The sequence below is a fragment of the Sinohyriopsis cumingii genome, chromosome 6 (assembly GCF_028554795.1).
Source record: "Sinohyriopsis cumingii isolate HCF-2022 chromosome 6, ASM2855479v2, whole genome shotgun sequence".
Taxonomy (NCBI): Eukaryota; Metazoa; Mollusca; class Bivalvia; order Unionida; family Unionidae; genus Sinohyriopsis; species Sinohyriopsis cumingii.
This window is the reverse complement of record NC_142966.1, coordinates 21,917,468-21,940,785: the sequence shown is the minus strand read 5'-3', so window position 1 is coordinate 21,940,785 and position 23,318 is coordinate 21,917,468. Positions and strand designations below refer to the sequence as shown.

General features: G+C 34.4%; 1 protein-coding gene across 6 annotated transcripts in view; it reads right to left on the bottom strand.

Moving 5' to 3' along the window:
* The window catches only part of LOC149796476 (intermembrane lipid transfer protein VPS13D-like), a 360,667-nt gene that overhangs the window by 75,498 nt on the left and 261,851 nt on the right, over positions 1–23,318 (bottom strand). For 4 of the 6 annotated variants that reach the window (XM_089961181.1, XM_089961183.1, XM_089961182.1 and 1 more), the window contains 4 exons: positions 17,323–17,489; positions 15,847–15,900; positions 14,216–14,362; positions 3,188–3,332 (listed from right to left, as the gene is read on the bottom strand). In XM_089961181.1, the coding sequence (XP_089817307.1) occupies positions 3,188–3,332; positions 14,216–14,362; positions 15,847–15,900; positions 17,323–17,489 (513 nt within the window). The remainder of the gene's footprint in view (positions 1–3,187; positions 3,333–14,215; positions 14,363–15,846; positions 15,901–17,322; positions 17,490–23,318) is intronic. The other 2 variants (XM_089961184.1, XM_089961186.1) reach the window with 1 other exon arrangement.

The following is a 23,318-nucleotide window of genomic DNA, read 5'->3' as shown; positions in this document are numbered from 1 at the left end:
AAATGGGAGATCAAAACACAGTTGGCAGTTAATTAGGTTCTCACAGAAACAGCCGTGGACATAACTGTGATAGTGGACTGAAATTTTTCATGTCTTGAAACATGAGGGAATATCACATTTAACATGATTTTACTGAAACCATGTTAAAATATATAACTAAAACATAAATTTCACTTGATACAACACATTTTATCACTATTTATTTTTTAAAGTCTTGCAATTAATGACATTTTCACTGATAAAAATTTACCAAAGATTGTTATTTAAATTGTTTTTTTTGGTAAAGAAAATGTAACAAAATATATGACTTTTTATTAAAACTGAGTATTTCATGATGTTGATAAAAAAATTCAGACACTAAACATCATTTTTAACTATAAAACAAGCATATATCAGGATTTCATTTACCAATTTTGGAAAAGATGTTCTTCATATTCAACAAAGTTAATCCTTTAAGCATTTTCATGGGGAAAAAATGGGATCCATAACTGCCCCCACATTATAAATAGGCTTGCAAGTTATCTGTATGCAAGTTATCAAGGGAGTGCTGTACATTAAAATCAATTAGATGAGCATGTAGAACAATGGAGATTATAATTCTCATGTTTCAATAAATGTTGCTAAGCACCTACCTCCCTTTTCCTCCCAATTGTTAACCAAAATTTTAGTCTCCAATACCATTTAGTGGTCTCTGCCACGGCATGGCAGATGTTATGGACCCTGTCATTTGTGAGTTGCTGAGAGAGATATTTAAATCTAATCAAGTGATATGCGCAATTAACACCTATCATAATTATTCACAGCTTCAGTGGATAATAAAAACAATACATTTTGGAACCCATTATTGACTATAGTAAACAAACTGCTCATAAGCCAAAAGGAACCAGAATTCAATGTCAGGTCATGCACAAACTATGAGAAGTAGGTTGCCTGAACCTAAAAAAAATTCTGGCTGCTGGGCATATTTATGGCCCCTACATGACTAAGCCAACAGGTTGAAAGTAGCCTCCTCATACTTGCCACAATATGTGTCATGCTAAATGCACAATTTTTTACTTGCAAACCTCATGACACAGTCATATTTTGAAGAAGAAAAAAAACAAGATTTTTTTAAGTAATCTACTGATCCCCCACCAATAAAACACAAAATCAATAATTGCTCATAACATTTTAGCATAAACTACCCTGCTAAGAACTCATGTAAAACTATCCTTGGGGTAGTTTGTACAGCAAATTCTCATTAAGGCTGCAATTAAAAAGCAAGGATGTCAAGTGTAAACAAACACCATTTCCAAGTCATATGTTATCAAGAACAAAAGTTATTACACATCACTGTGTTGAAAGAGAATGTTTAAGATATCCGTATTTACAAGATTCAGACTTGGATACAGAAGTATCTGAGACGGAATCATCTAAAAATAATGCACATATTTTTGTAAATAGTGTATAAATAACTTGTGAAAGGCTTGGACTAGTAATGCACAAATTTGTGTAGACAAATTAATCTGGAACTTGTGATGATAATTTCACTGAACTTTATTGGAGATAAGAGACGAAATTAAGGTAAAAATGAATGCCTGTGCATGATGTTTACAAAATGTTTTAATTAGTTAAAAATTCTCTGGGGCACAAGCAGACAGACCTTAGTGATGCAGCAGTGATGATGATACAAGTTCTGGGGCTGAATGAATCAGTCCCAAATGTGATGTATATTCATTTTGCAAAAGATACAAGTGTATCTTGTGGTCAAACTGCATCAGAATAAGAGTTCTGATAGCACTAGCATTATGGGTATCAAGACCCAACTCGTATCTCACACCAGGACTAACTCAGCAGGGACTCACTCAACAGTAACAATTCCAGTCTGGAGTAAGTGCAAAGATGAACACCAAGGACAATTGCATTATCTTCAAACCCAAAGAACTATTGAGAGTAGCAAAGACTGCATCTAATTAAGCCTATACTTTGCCATTCAATGGATTATGGACAGAAAATCTTGGTGTATGTTTTTATTTACCGGTAATGTAAGTGTGGGTGTGATTATAAGAGTGTTTGCACACATGTATGAGTGGTGAAAATATTTGACAATGCTAAGTCTATGACCAATATTTTACTTTTGCATTAAATGCTTTAAAGAAAACAGTGAAGTTATTTTCTTTGGTTCAGATTTGAATTTGAAATCATTTTCTAAAGGCTTATATGAAAAGATACCTTATTCTCAATTAGATCTCACTTTTTTGGTCAAATGCACTAACCCCCCTTGTGACCTAAAAACACACTTTTGATAATTTTTGCAGCTTTGAACTAACTTCTCTGAACAAATTTTCAGTTGCAATCACAACTGTCTTAAGGGACTACTATATCTGGAAAATAAAAAGACCAGTGACTAGTAATAGAGGTTTATTACTATGATTATTTGGTCTAAGAGACAAAGTGACTGGCTGACACAGTACATCTTGATGAAATTGATATTAATTTGCACTGCTAGAACACAAAAGCAGTTTTAGAATTCAAAACATTTCTGGCAAACATATACATTTTATAACTGTATATGATCAGGCTTTGATCCCAGGTTGTTGTTGTTGTTCTAGTGTTTAATGCCATTTTTCAGCACAAGATAGGCTATACATGGCGGCCAGTATAATTGGCAGAGGAAGAACCCTGGAAAACCCAGAGAAGAACCACTGACCCACGAAAAGCTACTGGCAGGCTTTCCCACATACCCATGCTAGCCAAGCCTTGGATTCGAACCCACGCAGACAGAGGTGAGATGGCAGTGATCTGGAACAATGAGCGCTTTAGACCACTCGGCCACTCGGGGCCCCTTGATCCCAGGTTACAAATCTTCCCTCACGTTGCTCCACAAAAGTCTGAACTGCACAAATCCAGAGTATCAAATACATGTTTCTGAATCTGGATACTAAAAGCTGGACTGTATTTAATCAAATACACATTTCTGAATCTAGATGTTAAAAGCTGTACTGTATTTAATCAAATACACATTTCTGAATCTGGATATTAAAAGCTGTACTTTATTTAATCAAATACACATTTCTGAATCTGGAGATTAAAAACTGTGCTGTATTTAATCAAATACACATTTCTGAATCTGGATGTTAAAAGCTGTACTGTATTTAATCAAATACACATTTCTGAATCTGGATATTAAAAGCTGTGATGTATTTACCTTATACTCAGTGAACTGTCTTTGACAGATGGCAAGTTTGTGATTCGACTGGTTGTCAAGTTCATATCTAGGGGCAAAAGTCACAAAGTTGGTCTTCCTATATCGTCCTTTGCCCATTTGAACATCAACACCGATGTAGTACAACCTGAAAAACATTCAATACTGTTAAAAATTACACACCTACATCGTCTGTGGCTAGTAACTTTCAAACCTTCTAAATACAAGAGTCATCTATTGATGAAATATGTTGTTGTTGTTGTCATGGATTTACATGTCAGACAGTAGAGCTGGTGGAGGGAGAACCCAGGAAAACACCTGGCAAAACCAATGACCCACAGGAAGATACTGGCAAGCCTTGTCACACACCTACATTGGCCAAGCCTGAGACTCAAGACAGAGGTGAGATGGCATGATATGAAAAGGGAGTGCTTCATGCCACTTAAATTGCTGGGGTCCCAGATTGAAATATGCCAACCCCATCTCTTGCTTATAACTCTTATTAAAACTACCACATGGTCCAGCACTCTTAATTTATATACTATACCTTGTGCTCAACTTTGTTGACATGGTAACAAAAAATACCCCAACTGAATGCATACAATTCTAATTTATCCCCAGATGTAAACCAAATCTGGCTGAAATATCTTTAAACAGTTTGAAAGTCTGGCTGAAATACGTTCTTTTGTACAAATAGAACCATGCAGGCTCTGTATTTCCTTAACAGCTGCCGGCAAAAGGTCCATTTGTGTTTTTGGCATTTATACAGATCTTTTCTTTTTATTTTTAAAAGCAGATTACTCATCTTTTACTGTCTGTAAATCTGCAACAGCAAGGTTTCTTGGAATAGATGTGTACTTGGGAATGCAGTTGCGTCGAGATAAACTTGCTCAAGCCAAGCCAAGCTAACTAGTTACTATTGATATAGCTCTGACAACAATATTAACTGGTTCACCTACAATGGTAGATGTTATTATGATTCTAGTGGCTGCTGCAGCAAGTCTGCAAACAGCATCTACAACCAGACACATGCATTTGTATTCACAATCAATGATGTGCTCTTGGCAATATCATTTCGCTGTGGTTCCGCTTCAATTTTTTTTCACACCAGAAAGGTTTGTCATAGTTCTTCTATCAATAATACAATCACATGTTTTAACTGCATGAAAGGCAGATCTTGTCTGGTCTCATTATCATGTGCAGACACAATACGCATGCACACCTACTGCTAATAACCCTTTTTTCCTGGCACAATGGTCATGCAGTTATAAAAGATTTCTGTCTTGGGAATACATGTACTTAATCTCCAGCAATTGTGTGCTATGGTGGTCTGGCAACTCTCGAATTGAAAAACATTCTGATTACACCAAAGCCTTTGTCATCTAAGGATCATCTTTGCGCATAAACTGTGACCCGAACAAGTGTGTCATTGTTCTTCAATAACAGTTGAGACTTTTCTCTTCTCAATTCAGTCAATGTTGGTTTAAAATATTTGTTGGTGAACTTAACCGGAATGGATACATTGGTGAATGCCACTTCACTATTGTTGAAACTATCCTCAAGTTTTCTTTACACCTGGTGCTGCATTCAATGCTTTGGCGTTTTCAACTGCATGTGCGAGGATTCCAAGCTGGCCTCAAGCTGGTTGTGGTACATCAGGGTGATTCCAAATGGCAATTTGTACATGGCCCTTAACAAAATTATACAAAAATTCATATGAGGGTTTGGCAACACTGTTTTGACACAGATATTCCTCGAGAAGTGGAGCAAAGTTCTTATCAGTGTAACACATTTGCTGCCAGTTGGTCCAACACCCCATCTGGCAAATTCTGCAACTTCATCACCACGGTTAGACTCCATTACTTATACATAAGAAAAGATCTAAGCAATCTTAAACACAAACACCAATGACAGTTAAGTAAGTGTCAAGATAAATGTTGAGTACTTCAAATTGAATTTTATCTCTGATGATAAACATAATTCAACTGTGTACAAATGTACAGATTCATTTTCTACCTTCTTGAAATATGAAGTAACTGGTACAAAATCATGATTAACACAGCGTTTATTATTTATCAATATTCCCATAATTCAACTGTGTACAAATGTACAGTTTCATTTCCTACCTTCTTGATATATGAAATAACTGGTACAAAATCATGATTAACACAGCGTTTATTATTTATCAATATTCCCATAATTCAACTGTGTACAAATGTACAGTTTCATTTCCTACCTTCTTGATATATGAAATAACTGGTACAAAATCATGATTAACACAGTGCTTATTATTTATCAATATTCCCATAATTCAACTGTGTACAAATGTACAGATTCATTTCCTACCTTCTTGATATATGAAATAACTGGTACAAAATCATGATTAACACAGCGTTTATTATTTATCAATATTCCCATAATTCAACTGTGTACAAATGTACAGTTTCATTTCCTACCTTCTTGATATATGAAATAACTGGTACAAAATCATGATTAACACAGCGTTTATTATTTATCAATATTCCCATAATTCAACTGTGTACAAATGTACAGTTTCATTTCCTACCTTCTTGATATATGAAATAACTGGTACAAAATCATGATTAACACAGTGCTTATTATTTATCAATATTCCCATAATTCAACTGTGTACAAATGTACAGATTCATTTCCTACCTTCTTGATATATGAAATAACTGGTACAAAATCATGATTAACACAGCGTTTATTATTTATCAATATTCCCATAATTCAACTGTGTACAAATGTACAGATTCATATCCTACCTTCTTGATATATGAAATAACTGGTACAAAATCATGATTAACACAGCGTTTATTATTTATCAATATTCCCATCTGATCCAGCTCACCTTTACTTCAAGTTATGATAAACAAGTATACTCCAGGCTCATGCACCTTTTAAAATGTAACTTTTAGGTCTACCAAAGCCATCTCCTTCAAAAGCACAAAAATAAGTCACCCAATTGCTAAAGTTAAGATGTCAGTATTTTTCTCTCCTTCTTAGATTAATTTTATTTGTGAAGTTACTATGCATGGTGGTTCGGGCATGTGAGTGATTTGTTCGTGCATGTAATGTCCTATTACAATGTTGCCAGTATCAACATGGTTTTTGAAAACACAACTGACACACCAGTGTCTCTGATTATGCCATTTTCAGTGACTTCAGACAGGTTCATTGCAGCAGCATCTTACAATTTGACAATATCCTGAATGTCCACATTCAATGTTTACAGTTTGCCTGATTGATCTTCAAAATTCACAAGCTCACCTGGATCAATGCCAAAAACAGCATGACTAATAAACTCAGACAAATCAGCTTTGGTTGTAAACTGGCTCAAATCTACATCAGCACTTCATTGAGCAGAGTAGTGACTGAAAATGTTGTATGATATGGTTATATGATATGGTTGTATGATATTGTTGTATTAAATGGTTGTATGATATGGTTGTATGATATGGTTGTATGATATGGTTGTATTATATGGTTGTATGATATCATACATACTTTAATGTGAAATCAATAAGTACTGGTGGGGTCGTCGAGTGCAGCAGTGCATGCAACACTTCAATGACAAGATGACCATATACGAGGCCATCCAAAAGTTTGTACTGGCATAGTCAAATTGAAACAATGGCTGCCTACCATACTTGGATAAATAATTAACCACTGCCACTGGTGGTCCATATGAGTGAAAATACATATTAAGCTGAGGTATTACCATGTATGCAACCCAGTGAGTGCCAGGGCATGTGAATAAATCCAGATCGATGATGCCTGTTTTGAGTGTGTGACACCATTGATGCAAGTTCATTTCACATAAAAATACCATAAAAATATACAACTGATTGTGCAATCACAAGTAAATCAAGACTGGTATATGGACATGTAATCTTCTGTGACTGGGCAACCAAAGACCTATTTCCAAGGGTATCTGACAACTTGTGCCTGGCAGATGAAGGCCTCTTCTTTGTTTATGTGATTGCCAACTGCCTTTCTCAAAGCCATTCCTAATGCAGTTCTCGCAGGCCCATATGCTGCAGCTCTTGCAACCTCTGGAGTCATTGCTGTGAACAACGCTGGAATCACTGCAAGGAATGGAAATATTCCACTAGCCTTTTGCATTTGTGCCATCTCTGACCTGGATAATTTTAATGTTAGTAAAGTATTTTTGTGTTTGGCTGCACTAAGCTGAGCGAACTCCATTTGGATCAACTGTACAGGGACAGTTCCAGTTAATTTTGCTGCACACAATTTCAATGTGACCCCACAATTGTTTTTGATTGCATGTTTTTTTTAGTCCCTGCTGACTCTGAGTAAGGCTGATCTTCACTTTGTGGTAGGACATTATTATTAAAATATGAACCATGTTCATTATGAATTCCACAAATTTTCTACAGGTGCATAAATCACTCTTATTTGGTGTGTGTGTGATTTGGATTTTTAACGTAGCTTTAACAATTTTTTAGTCATATCGATACGATGTCTGCAGTGTGACAGTTTATAGTGATGTCTAGCACTGGGGCATCATGCCGCAGACATGTAGCGTGATGTCCCACCCAGTCAAATTATCTTTACACCAGGTCACCCAGTCCTAACACTAACCTCTTAATGCTGAATGCAATTGAGGCAGCTATTAGTACACTTTTTAGAAGTCTTTGGTATGACTTGGCCAGGGATTGAACGAACGACCTCCAGCATCTGAGGCGGATGCTCTAACCACTAGGCCACCAGAGCGGTATGAACTGATGTACCAATGGCAAGATTCTTAATGATGTACAAACAGTCTTTAGTTTAATTACAATAGTATAATCTAAGTTTTCCTTGCATGAATTCACTACAATTCCCAGTTGTCCAAGAATATTATACAGCACTTTGTATTTCCAGAGAATAATAAATAATTTCACCTAAATCAAAACCTGAATACAAAATAAATGATTTATGCCCACAGCATTATTGAAGGAATAAATAATTTTTCCAGTAAGCAAGATTATAAAGCCCTCTACCTGACCTAGGTCACAATTAGCATTTTCTATAAAAAAAAGTAGTACCTATAGAAACTTCTATTCCAGAAGATTATATTACCAAAATTACAATAAAGAACATTTTGAACAAACTCTATTGCCCTTTTAATAAGGAATGTCATACATGTACAGGTTCTTGAGAAGTCTATAAGAACAGTGGGAGGGGATCACTGAATATAATCTTGAGGCACTCTGTGACAAATTACAAAAACTGTAGGTCTCTCCCATTAAGTTGCATTAGTCCAAAATTTTCCCACGTCAGATCATATGAAACTGTAATGTCCTACCTAGGAAAAGCAGTTGTGAAGTCTTGATGTCTACCTCCATTGGCAGAGAAGCATGGCATCATTTTCTGTGTGAAGATTAATTGTGAGGCAAACTGAGTTGAAACTGGTTTTCATCTTCCAAAGTTTTGTCAATGGTGGCTCTTGAAAACTGCATCCTAAAATGGACAGGGGTTTTGGTGTATGGTTTTCCCTTCTGGCATAACTAAGAAGGGATCCTTCCTATTTCTCTGCTCACTATTATGTAACATGGGGTAAGCTCTCAGTCACCTCACCTGTGAGAGGTTTTTCTTTTTGGTGGCCCATTTCCTGAACTTGGGCTTTGGAGTCGGAGGTTGGATGATATTGCATGTGCAATATGAGAATGACTTTGTGATGGTCTTTTATACATGCAAGGTGGATCTAGAATACATTTCTTTCTACAAGATGTAGATGAACAGATGCATATTTGAGACAGGGCAAATTTGTCAGCTGGATTCTCAATAAAGGGATCTAGACTATGCTCAAATGTGGACCCTATCACTATGAAACTGCAAGGCAGCTCAATGTACAATACAATCTGCCAACTGAAGTACAGTATATTTGTCTATGATGTGTACAGAGCAAGATTAACAAGAAATATATGCAGCATACTTCCACGTGAAAAATATATTTTTTAAAAAATCGCTCTCATTGATAAAATGGCACTAGGCCGGTCGTATTTATGAGGCAATGTGACACCAACAAGGCATCAGAAGAAGTGGTAATTGATGCCTGCTTGGATTTTATGCAGTCCCTCTATTCTTGGGTGGGGGGGGGGGAACCACTCTAGTCTGATTTCTGCCTTGCCAAGCAGGTGACCTTGTGGTAATTTTGTTGCCAAAACAATCAAAAAGACATTTTTGCAGCGTTGGTAGGGATGGATTTCCAAGATAGTGAATCTTCTCCAAATACACACTATCATTGGGTAAATGTAAAATAAATATTTTAAGTTACTTAGTTCTTGATTAGTATTATATTCTTCAGAATGGCCAATATTTTTTTAAAACTTATGGTTTTACAAAACAGTATTGATGGCTTTACAAAAACTTTAACAAACATTGAACAAATGATAATAAAGTTTTAAGAAATAACATTTTACATGGTATACAAAGGAAACTACACAAATAATTAACAGTACTCATGGTATGCAATGAAAACTACCAAAATGACTAACAGTACTCATGGTATACAATGAAAACAACCAAATGACTAACAATGCTCATGGTATACAAACTATACAAATGAATAACAGTACTCATGGTATACAATGAAAACTACCCAAATGACTAACTGTGCTCATGATATACAAACTACCCAAATGACTAACAGTGCTCATGGTATACAAACTATACAAATGAATAACAGTACTCATGGTATACAATGAAAACTATCCAAATGACTAACAGTACTCATGGTATATAAACTACTCAAATGACTAACAGTACTCATGGTATACAATGAAAACTACCCAAATGACACAGTGTTCATGGTATACAATGAAAACTACCCAAATGACTAACAGTGCTCATGGTATACAATGAAAACTACCCAAATGACAGTGTTCATGGTATACAATGAAAACTACCCAAATGACTAACAGTGCTCATGGTATACAATGAAAACTACCCAAATGACAGTGTTCATGGTATACAATGAAAACTACCCAAATGACAGTGTTCATGATATACAATGAAAACTACCCAAATGATTAACAGTGCTCATGGTATACAAACTATCCAAATGATTAACACTACTCATGGTAAACAAAAACTACCCAAATGACTAACAGTGCTCACGGTATACAATGAAAACTAACCATAGAACTAACAGTGATGTTGCTGTTGTCGAACCGTTGACCCATGGGAAGCTGCTGGCATGCTTTCTCACATAACTCACATTGGTTGAGTCTGAGACTCAAAACTATGCAGACAGAGGTGAGATGCAAGTGATATGCGTTAGACCAGCTGCCCACCAGAGGACTCTTAATAGTGTAGAAAAAACTCATGCAAACAGTACTCCTTGAGTAATTATCTCTTACCTGAAGCCAACAATGATACTGGTCTACATCTATCAAACATTTGAGTACTGTTTATTATTAACTGTTATTTGATGGTGGACAAATAGAACTTGGTTATTTGTCAAATATTTTCAAGAAAAACTACTATAATGCACTAATAAAGAAATCATACATAAAGTGATGTCTGCAAATGTCTCCCAAAAGATACATATCAAATATGTATAATCATTATTCTTACAAGATAAATTAATAAGTATATAAATGATAAAACTCATTCACTATAAGGCCTTTCACTGTAATATGTTTATGGTTTCCATTTCATAATGCAGCAGTCTATTTATATGGCTAACATATCATTATAATGATGGAGAACCACAGAAAATACATACATAAAAATAATAAAAAAACAAGCATTTTGTAAATGTGAAAAAAGTTTACTCAAGCAACACTTGCAATTCCAATGCAATGTCAATATTTGAGTAGGAAAATATGCATGTCAAACTTGAAGAAACAGGTTACAAGAATTAAATCTCAACAAGCACAAAACAACTGTAAACATTAGGTCTGAGAATAACAATTACACAATACCAAGTTCACCTGCTGAAAATATATGAAGACTCTAGAAAGCGTTTGGAAAGAACAAAAGCCCCCAAAACCCCAAGCATTCCAGTAACAAGCACTACATATTGATGCCATGGAAAGCTTTGCAAACTGAAGTCAAAACACTGTCATCTTGTTCACATTTAAAATCAAATGGGACTTTTCTGTGTAAACAATCAGTATTCTCACTAACCATTTTTAGTTTCTGGAAGTGTCCATTTTCAGTGAAAGAGTGAAGCTCCTTGGACTACACATAAAAAGAAGGTAAAAGGTATGTTTGCATCAAATATATGCAATGTCAAACTTTAATATATGGGTTCAAAGAGCTGTAACTCCCAAAGTTACTGAAATTTATGGAATTATGTTGAGCTTATCGATGTGGACAAACTAGTTTACTCCTGCTCATTGAAAAAATACACTTGCTGATTAAAGTATGGATGCAGTGCTAGTAAGGAAACTCCCATTTGGTTTTAACTGCAAACAGCATGATGGCAGTAGGGACTCACTCATCACAATCAGATTAGAAATTATAAATAAAATGACCAAGTTTTGTGCATTTTTTTTAACATCAATGTGGCTTTCCACTTTTATAAACAGGACCCCCCCCCCGTTCAACAACAAAAAATACAGTCTTTCACATACTGATGTGCTATTAAACACCAACGACTCAGACAATCAAACTATAAAGTTATCCACAGTGGATAATGGTCTTGGGAATTATGGGAAATTATACATGAGGTACTACTTAGGTAAATTCTTACATTCAAGACTTTGTAACAAAATCCAAAAACCTGATGTTACTGGTTAACCAGCATTACCAAACCAGTTGACCTTTCCAGTGGAATATTCACAAAGACATTAGTACAACTGCAAAGTGTGCATGCATTTTGTTTGTATGGTCTCAGTGAATACTCCCATGTGCATCCAGCTTGTCCAGTGTCATGTGAAAGCATTATTTTTGTGGGGATACATTTCTAAAGTTTGGTGGAAAATGACATTTTCCAAAGCAAGTAAATCCACGGATTAGATTGCACAGAAGGATAATTTGGTACATGGTCCAATTGTTTACACAGAAGGATAATTAGGGTACAGGGTCCAATCACTTCCACTGAAGAATAGTTATGCAAAGGGTACTATTGTTTCAACAGAAGGATAATACCATCAAGAGTCCAAATGTTTCCAGAGAAGGATAGTTAATCGCATGGTCTAATAATTTCCACAGAAGGATACAGCCAGAGTTTAGTACATCACTGTCAATAATAATTAGATATTGAGAAACCTTTTATACGTACAGCCAGACAGCCATTTTATATGTACAGCCAGAGTTTAGTATATCACAGTCAATAATAATTAGATATTGAGAGCCCTTTTATACGTACAGCCAGTTTAATATATCACAGTCAATAATAAATAAGATATTGAAAGCCCTTTTATACGTACAGCCAGAGAGCCCTTTTATATGTACAGCCAGAGTTTAGTATATTGCAGTCAATAATAATCTCTTTTTTTATAGATAAAGAGTCCAATTGTTTCCACAAAAGAATAATTAGGTAAATGACTCAATTGTTTCCACAGACTGATAATTAGGTACAAGGCCCAAGTGTTTCTCCAAAAGGATCAATTTATGGATTAGGTATTGAGTCCGGTTGTTTCCAGGTACAAGGTGCATCTGTTGGCAAGGAAGGATTATTAGATACAAGGCCCAACTGTTTCCCCAAAAGGATCAATTTATGGATTAGGTACTGAGTCCAGTTGTTTCCAGGTACAAGGTGTTGGCAAGGAAGGATTATTAGGAACAGGGTCCAATTATTTTCATGGATTAAGTAAACAATCTAATTTTTTCCACAGAAGGATAATTGTCATAGATTAGGTGCTGGCTCCAAAAGTTTCCACAGAAGGATAATTGTCATAGATTAGGTGCTGGCTCCAAAAGTTTCCACAGAAGGATAATTGTCATAGATTAGGTGCTGGCTCCAAAAGTTTCCATAGAAGGATATGTTCATGGACGAGGCACTGGGTCCAAAAGTTTCCATAGGCACTGGGTCTACAGAAGGATACATTCCTGGACAAGGTACAGGATCAAATTGTTTCCACAGAAGGCTAGATATATACTGGGTCTTTAAATTTCTAGTTTGCAGCAACCATAAAATTCACAAAACTTGGAACCATATAAAAATAGTGAATTAACTGTATACAAGTGCAACTTTTTTTGAGTGGACTAGGCTAGATCATCTATTCTAGCAAAAGATAAACTGTTGGTTGAGCTAATGTATGTAATATAAGAAAGTAATGTAAGCCAAAAATTACTAAGTTCTACTAGGTATAAAAGCATGATGGAGAAAAAATTTCATAACAATTAAAATATCTTCAGCAAAGCCATCACCATGGTAATAAGAACTATACTATACTGTAAATATGTTAAAATTATTGGGTGCAAAAAGTATTTAGATAAATGATAGGTAAGATGTCTAGAAATGTAGCAATACCTTTAGACTGGAGGCAGTGCTCCAAAAGTCTTTGCTTTAAAAATTACAATACATATATATTTAATGCATAAAGACAAAATCACCTCATCACAAACTGCAAAATTTGCAATGAAAGGCATTTAACATCTTGTATAAATCTTAAAACAAAATTTTAAAACAATTATGAATACTGATCACTGATGGATAAGCTCTGAGTGTAGTTGGAGGGACTGATAGATGTATGGAATGGACTATTTTAGCATTCCCCAATCTTTTTCCAAATAATGGTGGAAAATAGTTTTCAGTATCCCTGTATATTTTAATTAGTTCTACGCCAGTTTTAATAATACAGCCACTTTCAGTGTATCACTTACAATAAAAAATAATCACAGTCCCAAAATATCAGATCAAATAAAAATGTCAACTGTATAAAATCATTTGATCTTAATATAAGAGCAATCCATCCCATTTTAAGTGTGACCAATTTGTAATTATTAAAACTACTATTATGAATATAGATATCCATGCAAAAAGCTAAATAACTGCATAAATCAAGCTTCATTCACTTTCCTGAATTAGTTACCATGGTGATGACTTACTGCAGAAGGTCAAGTGATCTATTTAGTAGAAATCTGTTTCTGACTTCCTGCTGTAAATTTACTAACCAATCAGGTTTATTGGCTTGCTGTGGTGTCACGTGCAGCTGACACATCCCGATGCCACTGTCCAAGGAAAATCCTTTGGAACTGGAATATACAATCATGATATTAACTTAGATACTCTCTATTCCTGCTGAATGTAACATGGAAAGCACTGATATAAGATGAGGGAGAGTGATTAGACAATAATTAATTAAACATACAATAAATTAAATAAAAATGAATAAAATTATATTTCGTGCATTGTATTATCTATCTCCATCACTTTCATTTCTGCTTGAAGATTACCTTGTCAAAAACTTCAAAAACTTTGCATTACTCAATGAAGCTAAACATTTTTCAGTTGTATCATATTCTTTGAAATAATACATTCTGTGCTTAGAAAAATCAAGTTTATAATGTAATGGTGGAAAACAGCTTTTTAATAAGCACACACCAATGATGTCATCAAGAATGTCCTCTATCACATGTATACACAAACTAGAAGATTCAGCTCCCTTTGTTGAGTACCATGCAGGTGCAGTCTCTCTTTCCCAATATGGTTTGAAAGTGTCACTAGTTTTCATTTCTGCAATCATTACAAATGGGACTCACTCAAGGTAATGAAATGTATACATTTTGTTTCTTCAACATGCTTATCTTTGATTTACCTTATGAACTGTGCTGTTTCACTTTGAACTTTTTACCTATGCATATCAGCCTAATGCTCTCACAAAGCAACAAGCAACATCAAACACCCAAGCCACTGTCAGTCACTTAAGGAATCTGTGGAGTGATAGTCTATCTCTGACTGCCTGTATCTTTGAATCACCTCACAATTAACTGTATAAACTGCCTCTTGGTGATAGTATTCATTGGAATCACAAGGTACTCATAAACTTTGGATTAGGTAATTCTGTTAGAATTATTGTGAAATTATTTAAAGACATTGGATTATAGTGGGATACATCAGGACAATTAGCAAATCAAACTATTCCAGACTATTATTACATCAAGACAACAGACTGGACTTCAATCAGAACACCACTGGAACTCATTTGGAATACTCAATACTTTTGAACTCTGGATAGAACTTTTGGACTATTTAGGGTTTTATTCACCATACTGTAAGTTATTTTTAACTTTTCACTTTGTATTCTTGTAAAGTTTTGTATTTAAAAGTTGCATTTTACAAAACTTTGTTGGTTTTCACTCTTTTCTTTTACTTAGTTTATGAGCATAGTCATACTACTTGCATTATACCCCTTATCTTTGTCTCCATCTTTTCCTCCTAAACTTTATTTGTACAGGCCTCATCCAAAATAAGTGCACCCCTATGATCTTAAACAAAAGTAATTAAGCAGTTTCCAGACCTATTTTTCATTAATTACAATAGTTCTCCTATGATAGGTCCAGAGGACATAACTTGATTAATTCCTGAAAAGTGGCAAATAATGACATTCTTGCACTAAAGTTTACCAAAAGTATTTACACGTGGATGATGCACCTTTCATTAAACATGGAATTATGAGAGAAATAAAAGTATACAGTATGTAACAAAAACTAGTTGTATGATAATAAAAAATTCTTACAAATGAGATTTTGCTGTGGCGCCATGTACAGAGTTTCCAATTCTCATGCAACATCTGCAATTAAAAGGTTTAATAATAATAATAATAATAATAATAGTAGCAATAATAATATTCGTAGCCCATTACAGAAAAGAACACAAAATATTTGTTTTCATGCACACCTAATATCACCTTGGTTAATAAAGTCCTGTTTAATTCACATCCATTATTAATTTGAAACCTTCTGAAATGTCTGAAAAACTACTGAAACTTCAGTAAAATACTATATAATGATAAAAATTTTAGTGAAATCTCACACAAGTTTTAGTCAAATTTTTTGTGAAACCTCACAAATATTTCAGTGAAATTTTAGTGAGATCTCACCACAATTTCAATGAATGTTTTGGTCGCAATATTTGTGAAATCTCATCAAACTTTTCAGTGAAATGAAAAAGACTTAAGTGATGCATCATAGATTAGGTTTTGTATGCAAGAAAGAAAATGAGGACAAGAAAAACCTAAATTGTATTTAATAATGTCTGTCAAAGTAATTCATTAAAAAAAATTATTGTGAATATTTATCATTGATTCCCAATAATGTCTAAAAATCATTAAGCAGTTTAATAGAATTCTGAAGCAGATTTTTTATGGTTTAGAAAGAAAGCACCTAAAAAACCTGAAATATGCTTTAAGTACGCCTGGAAAATTTTGTACAGGATAGACCATTTACAAATTCCATATGGACCATTTACAAATTCCATATGGACCATTTACAAATTCCATATGGACCATTTACAAATTCCATATGAACCATTTACAAATTTAATATGGACCATTTACAAATTCCATATGGACCATTTACAAATTCCATATGAACCATTTACAAATTCCATATGGTATGTTGCCAAATTCCATATGGACTATTGCCAAATTCCATATGGATTAATCACCTACAGATCTCATGGACTAATTTGCATATTCCATGGGATTTTCCATACGGAGTATGTAAGGAATCCATAACATTTCCATATGGATACACTGAAATCCATATGAGTGGTTCAGCTATCGAATAAAAATGTCCATATGGATATTTCTGTAAAAGTACGTATGGATTCCATACCCAATCCATTTGGAAAATTTTGTACAGGACAGATCCAAAAGATTAAAAAGTGTAGCAACTTTAAAATAAATGTTTTAAGGACTGAATTTACCTATTAGGATTCTGCTTATTTATGTTGATCATCTGAGCAAAGAAATGTGAATTCATTGGTCTTGTACAGCTTGCAAATTTGTGACAATTACTGTATCCACACTACATAAAACAAACTTTTTTTGCTTGCAAATCAACATTAATCCATCCCCGAATTCACCATCATTTTTAAACATATTATGAGAGTAAAAACTGCAAATTATTGTATGCTTTTGCATTTAGTGTAATTTATAATGGCAAAATATAATATTTGCAAACTGGAAAAAAAAAATGAGAGGAAAACTCACTTATAAGTAGAGTCTTTGCTAGAAAAAGAAAACAGAAGAGGAGTGACACTGCGTGCTAGTTCATGTTCATCAAACTGTCCTGCAGATTCTTCATCCGAGAAATCCTGTCTGAATATCAGAGGTAGTCCTGACTTGTTTATCAGCCAGTAGGGTGCAGATATCATCAACTGAAATGGCATAGAAGGGCAATGAAGTCAAAGCATCTAAGACTTGGCATGCAATAAAATCAACCTACATTCCTTACTTTGGTTGCCTAAAGGAATAATGCAAAGCTGGGAGCTATCTATTGTGCATACATGTCTATTGTATAAATGTATCTAAATATGGTTACTGCAGATTGACTGGAAGACAGATGTTATAGTTACGTGTCTAGGCATGTACTGCAAAATAGCTGGAAAACAACTGTTGTGGTTATGTGGTTAGTCATGAGTGCAACAGAATCACTAAGGGCCAACTATTGAGGCTATATGGCTTGACAGAGGTTATGCAAAAGATTGAAAGCCAACTATTTTGGCAATGTAGTTAAACATATGTGCTGCAGAACAACTAAGCCAACTGTTGTGACAATTGTTATGTATATTTAATTTGTATTGTTTGTTGGCTTTTCTTAATGATTATATGTAATGTATATCTGTATATTGTGCTTGACCTTTTTCCAAAATCAACTTAATGGTGTATCTAATTGTGACAATTATTTTGTAAACAACATAATCCATTTCTAAATGAGTATAGATTAAATATTTTGATCATTATCAATGGAAGTAAACATGTTTATTTCTATCTGAATGTAGGATACTAGTTTTTCACCTGGAAATTATTAAACGTGTTGACAACTCTGAATGTCTGAACATGTTGTAGCTTTTTATAAAATATTGTTTGCTTGAAAATGGCTTATTCTTGCTTGAAGCATCTGAGGCAGAATAAGTCTTATTGTTGTGTTCAATTTTTTAATTTGGGTGGTCAATTATCATTCACTGGAATTACAAAGTGCTCAATAATATTCTTGGACTAAAACATTAAACTTTCAAATTATAGTGAATCCAGATGTGGACACTTGGGATTGTATTATTGTGATACATCAAAGATTGTTAACACATCACCACATTCCAGGCCATAGGCACATTAGCAAATTTGATACTAAAGGCATCTCTGCACACAATAAATCACCGTAGTGTATACTGTTTCAGTTAATTGCACACAAATTTTATTTGGAATAAAATATGTTTATTCAATGATGCTTACACAATCTCAATTTGCTTAGAGACAAGGCTATATTAGCATATGATGGCACATCATCACAATAATGGCTATATGAAGCTAATTACAAGTAAAATTCTATACATGTAATAATCAAGAATTCCACAACATCTTTAGGATGGTAAACCCTTCCAAATATAAATAAAAACACAAGTCCTATGACAAAAAGATATAATGTAAAGATATTAAAAGTCTGGGCAGTGTACATAAAATAAAAGATTATTATACAAAAGATAAAATCCTTAAAATATAGGGTCAACATTTATTATATATACTGCCTTCCCACAAAAAGTCCAAGATTCTCTCAAATGGCACATCAGCATCAAATTCTTTAACAGAGAAACACAAGAATGTGTTCCATTTACTGCAGATACTGGGTATGCATTCAGATCAAGGTTCACCCCTAAGGAGGTATGCATGAGTGAACAGGTAAGAGGCAGAGGAGCAATATTCCTTTACGCCCCCCCCCCCAATAGTAGCCGTGGCTCTAGTTTTTCCCAAAAATAGCCAAAGCAGCTTTAAGTCTTGTGTGATACTGGACAGGATTAGCACAGTTCTCTTATCATTAATCAGAGCTGACATCCATCAACAAAGAAGTTCCACAGGGATCTATTTCAGGGCCTGTATTATTCATAATGTTTATAAATAGACTGACCCAGCATGTACAATATTGAAAATAATTATCTATTTGTTCCTGACACTACTTTGCATAAATCTGATTATAGCTTTATAACTTTAAACAAAACTGAATAAACATTTATATCAAGTTAAATATTGGTGCTCACTGAATAACATTTATTGATCAAAAAAAAAACCCAAACACAATGTTAATTGGAACTAAGCAGGGATTATCAGTGAAAAGAATTCCAAATCTTGAGCTGTGCATCTTCAAAAATGAAACTGAAAATGCTGATACAGAAAAACTTTTGAAGTTCCTGTTACCATATTTACCATATGTATAAAATAAAATATATTTTCCCTGTCCCAGTACTTAATGGAGAATTTTCTCTCATCTAGATTGCATGTCCAATGATGTAGGAAACAAATAAATTGTGTTAAAATTGTTCTCCCTCTACTGCTGGCTGCAAAAAATTATAAATACAGTGGAACCCCGCTATAACGCGATGATCGGGGTCCATAAAATCGGATCGCGCTAAAAGCGGGGTCGCGTTAATGCGGGGTTTTACAATATTTAACTTTTTTTCCGAGAACATATACGTGTATACATGTACAATGATCAAAAGTCGGCTTATCATCAGATGAATATTAACTGGAATGCATTAATTAAGATATATTCAAAATAATCGATGGCTAATATATTTATAGGTTATTACTGTGCATTAAAAACATTTACTAATTTTTATTTGTTTGAACGATAATACAGATTGACCGATAATACCAGACTATCGCTATATCATGAAAAGTGTATCAACACCGTATGCTACCGTGCCGTCGTGGCATGCAGTTCATCCATAATGGATGTAAGTTCATTGAAAATCGTACAGATTTAAAATATTCAATAATTTTGTAATAGTCTGAATTCGTCGTGTAAAATATAGGATGAACAAAATATTGAAACCATTTACTTGCCGTCTGATATCGTACGGTCATTGCATGCAGCTATTCCCGGGTCTACATACGGTGTCTGTATTGGATATTATTTACTTTCAACTGTTTGTTGTTTGATCACACCGCCAAGCACAGCATACATGTTGGCGGCTTTCGTCCTTTGATGTTTATTAAATTGTGCGACTCTTGTATCAACCACAGCTTTGTCTGCTGCTTGGCTGTGATTCAAGTTAAATAAGAAGCCCATGTCGGCTATTGTTTGAGCAACGACTGTATACAGAATTCATGGAAGACAATCACAAAGACGATTTACTGGCTTTACTCATGGATCCGTAATAAGTAACACTTCCGATAATGTTTACTTCGGCTTAACAATTCAAAAATCTAATGAAACCAGTTTTCTCTTCTAGAGTAGAATGCGGAGCTTCACCACAACCTGTTCAAATTGATAAATTTCAGAAGCCAAGCGTTGTACACACTATTTCTCGTACGTTATATATATCGTATTATTTTAGAATTCATACACGATCACTTCTCCAAAATCACTTAAAGAACCTGGATAAATTGTTAAGTTCCGATCGTTTATTATTAAAAGTCATACGCGAATTCTTCCACCAAATTATAATAAACGTTTTACACACTATTTCTCGTACGTTAAACAAATATTTTCACGGTCCGATAAAAATACACGTAAATGAATTTCAAATTTCAGGAACCATGCCACGATCATATTATTTTAAAAGTCACAACTAATCTCATGCCCAAAATGAAGTTAATTTCTTGTTTTGTGTTTTTTTACTTTTCTCCAAATTTTTTTTCTCCATGTGTGAATGAATATACAAAATTTCGGGAGCCATGCTACGACCGCGTTATATCCGAATTCGCGTTATGGCGGGGCGCGTTATAGCGGGGTTCCACTGTAAATAAAATGAAAGAAACTAACCTTGTATTGTTTGTTCTTCATAAGCAAATTATTGTATTGAAAGCAAAAATATATTCACAAACTCCATATATGTAGCATATGTGTCCATAGTATGTATTACATTTGTCAGCTAACATGACACATTGGTCACTGACATGAATATAGAGAAATGAATCATGTCTGATTGTCCTCAAAGGTCTGAATGTTATCAGACTGAACACTCGATCCAGCTAAATCATAAAAAAGAGACAAATATCAATCCATTGCTTGGAGGCACCTGCCATTCATGCATGACATGGAGTAAAGTACAAAATGACCAAAAGTCTATTATATCCATGTTAACAATATGACAATATCTCGCCAATTAAAATCATTATTAGAAAATAAATTCACTGTGAGTACAAATGGCAATCTTTTTGCTTGCCTGGGTTAAAAAAAAATACTATTAAAGCAAGTTAATGCTGTGTATACTATTTACCCTGTAAACATTAATGCCCGTTTGTCTCAATTATGATTTCAGATGACAAACAGAAGCTGTGGTGTTGAACAAACACCCCTGTTATCAAGCAATAAACTCATTGTCTGAACTTACTGGCAGGATTTAAAATACAAAGGTTATTTTAGTACAAAGCGAGCTGACACCGGAAGGTGACTTTGGAGTCTTTGAAGTGGTCACAATGAAAAAACCCAAGTGCCAAAAAATAATTCCATAGCTGAAATTCAACTGCCCAAGCAGATGAAAAACACCACTGAGATTATCTTTAAAATACACTGTACTGAAGAAGACTACATTCAAAGGGGTTATGAACTCAATGCCCAGTTTATTTGAACACTGGGATAGAATGAGATTGAATTTTTTCTTGCTGACAAAGAATCCAAGGCAAAGCAAGAGTGAAACATGGGATTTCAGGTCTTGGAACAAAAGATTGCTCTGCTCACCTGATGCTTTTGTAGAATGTAGTCAATGCAATTTTATATCACAGATGTGGAAGTGGTTCTGAAGAGTGACAAGAGCAAAATCTCCCCTCTGTATGTTAATAAGAATCAATCTTAACAACTCCATTCTGAACTACAGTATAAGCCGAATAATTTAGGAAAATATAAAGGCCTGGAAGAAGAGGGGTTGGCTTATTCGCAGGCCAATGTCTAAACTTGACAGTTTTTAGGTATTTCTGTTGCCTACTGTAATGGCTGTAAATCTTTGGACACGAAACAATAATTTTTTCTGTTTCCTAAGATATAGTCATTTAAAAAAATTAACTTTTAGTGACCCGACAATTATTAAACTGCTATAATGTACTATGATTGATTTTGTTATTTTTTTGCATGTGCATATTTTCTGATTTCTCCAACACAAAATTAAAAAAAGGTAAATACAGACTTCATAATTTGTGGGCCAGCTGATTTTACCTGGGAGACCAGGCTGAACTATAATGTACAGTTCTTACACTGACCAGAATATGAAAATAGGGTATGTCCTGGGTGAAAATAAGGCACATCACAGGGAGAAATGGCGTGTCCTTTGCGAATTTCATGCATATTGGACCTGGAAGATGATTAAATACTTAGTGAAAACAACGCTTTAAAAATGCCATGAAAAACCTCCTGATTTTAGGTCCCACTCTCTCTATTTTTTTTATTCAGTCTCCCCACTTGGCTTTTGAAAAGCTGACAGGCATGCCGTACACGTTTTACAAAACTATGGTAATCGTGCTAATATTATGGAATAAAAAGCAATTACATATCAATGTACTGGATAGTTGCCAGTCAAAATTCCCTCTTAACACAAGCCAGTTTCAGGGTGTTAATGATTAATTGACCTGTATTGCTCTCAGAAACGAAAGACAAATCCACCAGCTATCAACAAAGGAGACACTGAAACATCAAGCTTTAAATTGTGTGTTAAGTTATGTTGTTCACCCAAAACACAAAACTAAAATAGATTGATGTTGATCTTAGTTGACCTATAATGATAATTTAAGCCTTTATTATTACCACTCTTCGTGTAAGTTATGCTGGTTATGTGCCTTGTACAATTCAATTAAACATGCATACCTGTTCATCAATATTACCTTAGTTTGTAGGATCGCTTATATCATTAAAGATGAGTAACTTGTGAGCGCATGATTCAATGTAAATGAAACAGCTATTAAGGACTAGCTGAAATGTTAGCTGGATAAATGCAATTTGGTCGAAACAATGAATAAAGCAAAATCTGCATCAAATATGTTTGGGAATAAACAAGGAT